The sequence below is a fragment of the Oncorhynchus keta genome, chromosome 20 (assembly GCF_023373465.1).
Source record: "Oncorhynchus keta strain PuntledgeMale-10-30-2019 chromosome 20, Oket_V2, whole genome shotgun sequence".
Lineage (NCBI taxonomy): Eukaryota > Metazoa > Chordata > Actinopteri > Salmoniformes > Salmonidae > Oncorhynchus > Oncorhynchus keta.
This window is the reverse complement of record NC_068440.1, coordinates 21224336-21230335: the sequence shown is the minus strand read 5'-3', so window position 1 is coordinate 21230335 and position 6000 is coordinate 21224336. Positions and strand designations below refer to the sequence as shown.

The following is a 6000-nucleotide window of genomic DNA, read 5'->3' as shown; positions in this document are numbered from 1 at the left end:
TGCTATTTTACGCAACAGTTTTTGTGACAAAACTATTCGTAGAGTTGAAAATGCATTGGATACACATTGAACTCTAGATTTTTTTCTCTCCCGTTTATGAAAACGAAAAACTACATGTTGTGTGCACTACGTCATCACGTATTGATAAAAAAACGGAAACAAGTCAATTTGGTGGAAATACACCACTGGTAGGAAAATGAACACATATCTTCATGCAGATTTGGAATATTTGCATGAAAATCTGTCGCCAATTGGATGGAAACCTAGATAATGCTAGCAAGGCTTGAGTGAGGACAGCACAAGTGGGTATGTTCCATGTTTCATTTCCAAATAACTGATGGCAAAAACAATGAAAATATTTACATACATTCGCATAAGCACTCATGGTCTCTGTACAAAGAAATATACATGCAAAAGTAAAGAAAATAACGTGAAATAAAACCCTTTAAAAATCATTATGTATTTAATGTATAAAACAGGATGAGATTGGGACAAAAAAAGGACAAGAAACAGAAAAAACAACCCAGTCTACATTCCCATATTTCAACATCCTTATACAACTTTACAAAACATGGATTAACAAATAAATTAAAGGACATGATATGGTATGGGAATGTACAGGTAACCTGACAATGGGCCACTTCTCTCCCCCCCTCCCAGAAGGAAATATTCCAGTTTTGCATGTTCCTATCAGATAAATCAACATACTTCCCTGGCAGCATGGGCTGGTCAATGGGCCTTTTCTCTTTCTCTCTCTGCCAGAAGGAAATTACCCAATTTAGCAAGTTCCTATCAGGTGACTCACTGTACCAGTATACTATACCCAAATTGAAACAGGTTGTCTGTCGCAACCCAATATTTGTATTGCAAAAAATAATAGCCAAAATAGAATCTAGATTTTTTTTTAACGCTATGTTGATAGTAGATGTTGCGATTATATGACAAGGGAACAACATTCCCACCTCTTTCATTGTCAACATTTTGCCCACATTCTTGATGAAGAATGTTAATGAACTCACTGGTTTGAGACCACAAAATCAACCAAATTAGCACAGCTAATAGCTTTATTGAAAATACTGTAATTGAAGAAAAATGTAAGATTAAATTATATATATTTTTTATTTCACTATCCTTTCTACACACTTTCTACCTGGTCATTTAAGTTCAGACTGGAGTATTTTTTCGTTGTAAAAATGAAATACCATTTTTTTTTTACTCAGACACCCGTGACCCATTCAAAACCTGCACTATAATTCCCTAACAGCAAACATAGCAACAACACATTTAATTATATGACAAATCTAACTCACTGTTTGGCCATATAGTGTTCTAATAAAACATTCCACTACCTTTTACCCCAAACTATTGTATCAACTCAAATCTGGTAACAGGACATTAGATTCAGAGATGATGCAGGGTCCGATTTTCCCAAAACCTAATGGTTAATGTCCAGATTGGGGCTAGGGTTAAACCACTAAATTACCCCCCATTCAACCCAAAGGAACAATGTCTGTAGACATCTATCATAAACACCAGAATCATTCATCAGTGTTGTGTTGTGTTTGTAAGCATGTTGTAGAGCAAGGCTCTCCAACCCTGTTCCCAGAGCTACCGTCCTGTAGGTTTTCGACTCCAACCCTGTTCCCAGAGCTACCGTCCTGTAGGTTTTCGACTCCAACCCTGTTCTCAGAGAGCTACCGTCCTGTAGGTTTTCGACTCCAACCCTGTTCTCAGAGAGCTTACCGTCCTGTAGGTTTTCGACCCCAACCCTAATATAGCACACCGGATTCTAATAATTAGCTGGTTATTAAGCTGGATCAGGTTAGGTGCAACTGGGGTTGGAGCGAAAACCTACAGGACAATAGCTCTCTGGGAACAGGTTGGAGAGCCCTGTAGTAGGTTTAGTATGAGGTTAGACAGCAAGCTAGAGGCACCTATAGGTCAAATCATAGCTAGTTCCAACATAGGGCCCTGGTCTAAAGTGGTGCACTGGATGGGGAATAAGGTCCTATTTGAGATGCAGCCCAGGTGTTTGACACAGCACACTTAATCATCTCAATCATGAGAAACAGCTGTAATAGGATCTCTTTTTACATAAATAACTTCATATAAAAGGAGTTTTGTATTCAGCTCATTAACACGATGGCATCCTATTCCCTTTGTAATGCACCACTTTTGACCTGGGCCCTGGTAGGGCTTTATTAAGGGAATAGGGTGCCATTTGGGATGCACCCGAGAACTCCCAATAAGACAAGCCCTCAGGAAGTCTTGTTTTAACACTTGACACAGGTCACTTGTGGAAGCAGTAATCAGTGAGTGGACATGACCTATTTTTCAACAGTAGTCCACAATGGTCTAGATTAAACAGGTAGGTGAAGTTCAGAAACCCCCTGCATTTCCAGAGATCCAAGCCAAAAGTGGAGATCGTTATATTGCCTTGTAGACTGGCTAAAGTTACCGTAACACCAGAATCAAACCAGACCATAACTTCCAGTCAAACAAAGTGTAAACAACCCTTTTTAGGGTTCCATAGCGTAAAACATTAGAAATAAAGTGAAATGTCATTCATTAATAAAAATATAATTAAAACAATAGCGTAGGACAGGGAAGGTAATGCTGGGACAACTTTGGTATATCAGTAAACTTCTATAGAAAAATAAAAAGTGACAAATAAAAAATGATTCATTGATCTAGCCATAAGTGCCATGTAGAGGGTGACGGTTAGGTTACCTAGGAAGTAATAACCATAGGATTCGAATGTCCTATGGGGACACTAAAAATGGCCACCAGCACCCATTATGGCATCACTGACCTGAATGGGGATGTCCGTTCTACTCATTCTAATTCTATGGTGATGAGTTAACACCCCGACAGGGTCATAGGTCAAATAATGAGGACTACTACCAGCGGAGCTTGCAGTACCAAGTACATGCTTTTATCTCTATTTATTACATGTACAACAGATGTCTTCATAAATAGTTGCATAAAATGTTAAAGCCGCAACATTGCACATGATAAGAATGGGGGAAACATAACATACATTGAGTGCATTTACAGTATTCTGTCTTCCTGCTCCTTTTCCCCATTCACTCTCCATCCGATTGACCATCTCTGCTGCCACTCAGGCTCAGTCGCCCAATTGGTGATCTACTACATTTCATTTGCAGGATTATTTAGTCCCAAGAATGTTCTCAAAAGCAGGCGGCCATTTTGAAACAGGAGGGACAGAAGGCAGTTAAGAGTCTATATACAAAGTAAGGCTTAATCATCTTAAATCTGCGCAACACCATTTTTGTTTTCTAGTAAAAACAAAAACAAAACAAATCATTATTTTCTGTTGTTGAGACTTTGCAGCAGTCAGCAGAATCTCTATCTTTACTTAGATTAAGGTTTCTTAGATTAAGTACATAAGCGCAGCAATTGGAAAACTCTGATTAGACATAAAACTATCTCAACAAAGTGGAGGAGCTCAGTCAATGGATGAGTCCTCTCCAGGCTGTAAAGTAGCTTAGCGACTTTCTACTGCTGAGCGTTTTTCTTCAATCTTCTTTTGAAATGTTAATTTGAGTTTTTTTGTTGTTTTTTTCAAACTTTTTTGAAAAGTTGTGAACAATGTTCTCTCTCTTTATACATTGGTTCTTTAAGAAAGGGGGTGTCTCAAAAGTCTTTGAGTCACATATTGTAAAAGCACAAAAACAAAACGGCTCTCTCTTTCTCTGGCAAAAAGAGGGAAGGGATGGTTGCTTTGTGCTAACACTAGCTTCCTTGACAACACTCTCTCCTCTGAAATCTCTGTTTGTTTGACTCTCAGTAAGATAGAGGACAAATATGTTACTCCATCGATTTGTCAGTATTTTTCATGTTTTAGATTTTTTCTTATTTTGAAAATCAGTTTTAGTGTAAACAAGCAAGCAGCAGTAGACTCGTGAGGACATTGTCATCCTTGTTTTGATTGGCTAAGAACTCAGTGTGTGTTCTCTCAGGGAATACTCTGATTGGCTAAGGACCTCTAGGCCTACAGGCCTCATGTTTTGATTGGTTGAAGGACCACAGGACTCTTTAAAACCACAACATATCTGAAAGAGGATGAGATCAGCGAATTTCATTTTTCCCCCACCTTATTCTTTCTCTGAGATGCCCAGTCCCAAATCAACCCCTAGTCACTACCCCCTAGTCACCTCATATAGATCTGAAAGGATTTGGATAGGTCTAAGCAATATGGTTCTATCAATCCCGTCTCCACCTTGTCTTCTGAGAGGTTAGGTGGAAATAATATTGCTCATACCTATTAAATCTTCTTAGATCTACACAAGCAGCTAGTGGGAATGTAGCGAGGAGTCCGTTTGGGACTGGACGTCCTGTTCTCTCCTTCCTATTAGGGTGGTGGGAGGGGCATCTCTCTCCCTCACTCAGGCCAGTGGCTGTAGCCGGCTGTGTAGTAAGCTCTGTACCCCTCCGATGGGCTTTGCGTCTGTCTGGTGCTTCCTCCTGTCTATGAACAGCACTAGGCGAGATGTGTCCAGACACCCACCTTCCACCCTACCCTGTCCCTGGACGTCTGCTAACTTGGCCTGGCCCTGGACCCAGGGCTCCTGCAGACATAGCCCAGCCGGAGGCCTCCTGGACGGGTCGGCCCTCAGCAGCAGGCAGACAAACTCCCGGGCCCCCTGGGTCACGCCCTTGAAGTAGTGGTGGGGGAAGCTGAAGTCTAGCTGACAGATGTTCAGACACGTCTCCTCCACGCTCTCATCCAGGAAAGGAGAGGCCCCGCTCAGGAGGACGTAGGTCACAACCCCCAGACTCCAGAGGTCAGAGGTCAGGGCGGCCGGCTCCCCCAGGACCAGCTCGGGGGAGGAAAACTCGGGGCTTCCCAGGAGAGGGTGGATGTAGTGGGCACTGTTGAGCTGGACGGCATCCCCGAAGTCAGTCAGTTTGACCACGGGCTGGCCGGACGAGGTGTGGGACACCAACAGGTTCTCAGGCTGGGGGAGAGGAGGGAAAGAGGGAGGAGAAGGAGGGAGAGCGATATGGGGGAGGGAGATGGAGTATAAATAGAAGGTTTAGAAAAGAGAGAGGTGGAGAGAAAGTGAGATAAAACAGAGGGGAGATATGGGAGTGAGAATGGAGAAATTAAAAGGATAGAGATAGGAAGAATGGAGATATAAAGGAGAGAAATAGAAAGGAGAGACAGAATTGAAAAGAAATATGATGAATACCACAGTACAGTACCTTTAAGTCCAGATGGGCTATCCTACAGTTGTGTAGGTAATGTAAAGCTTCTAGGATGTTCCGTAGGTAGCTGGCCACTTTCTCCTCAGTCAGATTCCCCCAGCTGACTATGTAGTCCAGAAGACGACCCTGGTCAACCCTGTAGAGAGAAACACACACGCACACGGGTCAAGCAGATCTGTGAGAATGTTGAATGCTACTCTGTGTGTGTTTGTATTCACATCTCCAGGACCAATCTGTAGCTGAAGAGGTCTAGGAGTGCATGTTGAGCAATTAACCAAAATGGAAATGGAGAAGAGACAGAAGAATCTGCGATGGAGAGGGATATAGAGCAGTTGCTTCGTGAGGTATCACTACCTGAACACAATTTAAGTGATTGATAGTTGGTATTCAGCAGTCATAAAAGTATTCCTTATGTACTTTGTAGAGCTACTAAAATAGTGATTTTGAACGACAGCAGTGGCAGCAGCTCTATAGAGATGAGATGATGACTTGGAATGAAATAATAAAGTCATCAAATAAAACAAATGTAATATACACTGAGTGTACAAAACATTAAGAACACCTGCCCTTTCCATGGCATAGACTGACCAGGTGAAAAATATGATTCCTTATTGATGACACCTAAATCCACTTCAATCAGTATAGATGAAGGGGAGGAGACATGTTAAATAAGGATTTAAGCCTTAAGACAATGGAGACATGGATTGTGTGTGTGTGCCATTCAGAGTGAATGGGCAAGACAAAATATTGAAGTGCCTTTGAATGGGA

The 6000-nt window shown here is 41.7% G+C and overlaps 1 protein-coding gene across 7 annotated transcripts in view; it reads right to left on the bottom strand.

Moving 5' to 3' along the window:
- Positions 1 to 307: 307 nt before the first annotated feature.
- The window catches only part of LOC118398970 (triple functional domain protein-like), a 165410-nt gene continuing 159717 nt past the window's right edge, over positions 308 to 6000 (bottom strand). For all 7 annotated transcript variants that reach the window (XM_052472262.1, XM_052472263.1, XM_052472265.1 and 4 more), the window contains 2 exons: positions 5230 to 5368; positions 308 to 4982 (listed from right to left, as the gene is read on the bottom strand). In XM_052472262.1, the coding sequence (XP_052328222.1) occupies positions 4410 to 4982; positions 5230 to 5368 (712 nt within the window). In that variant the 3' untranslated portion in view covers positions 308 to 4409. The remainder of the gene's footprint in view (positions 4983 to 5229; positions 5369 to 6000) is intronic.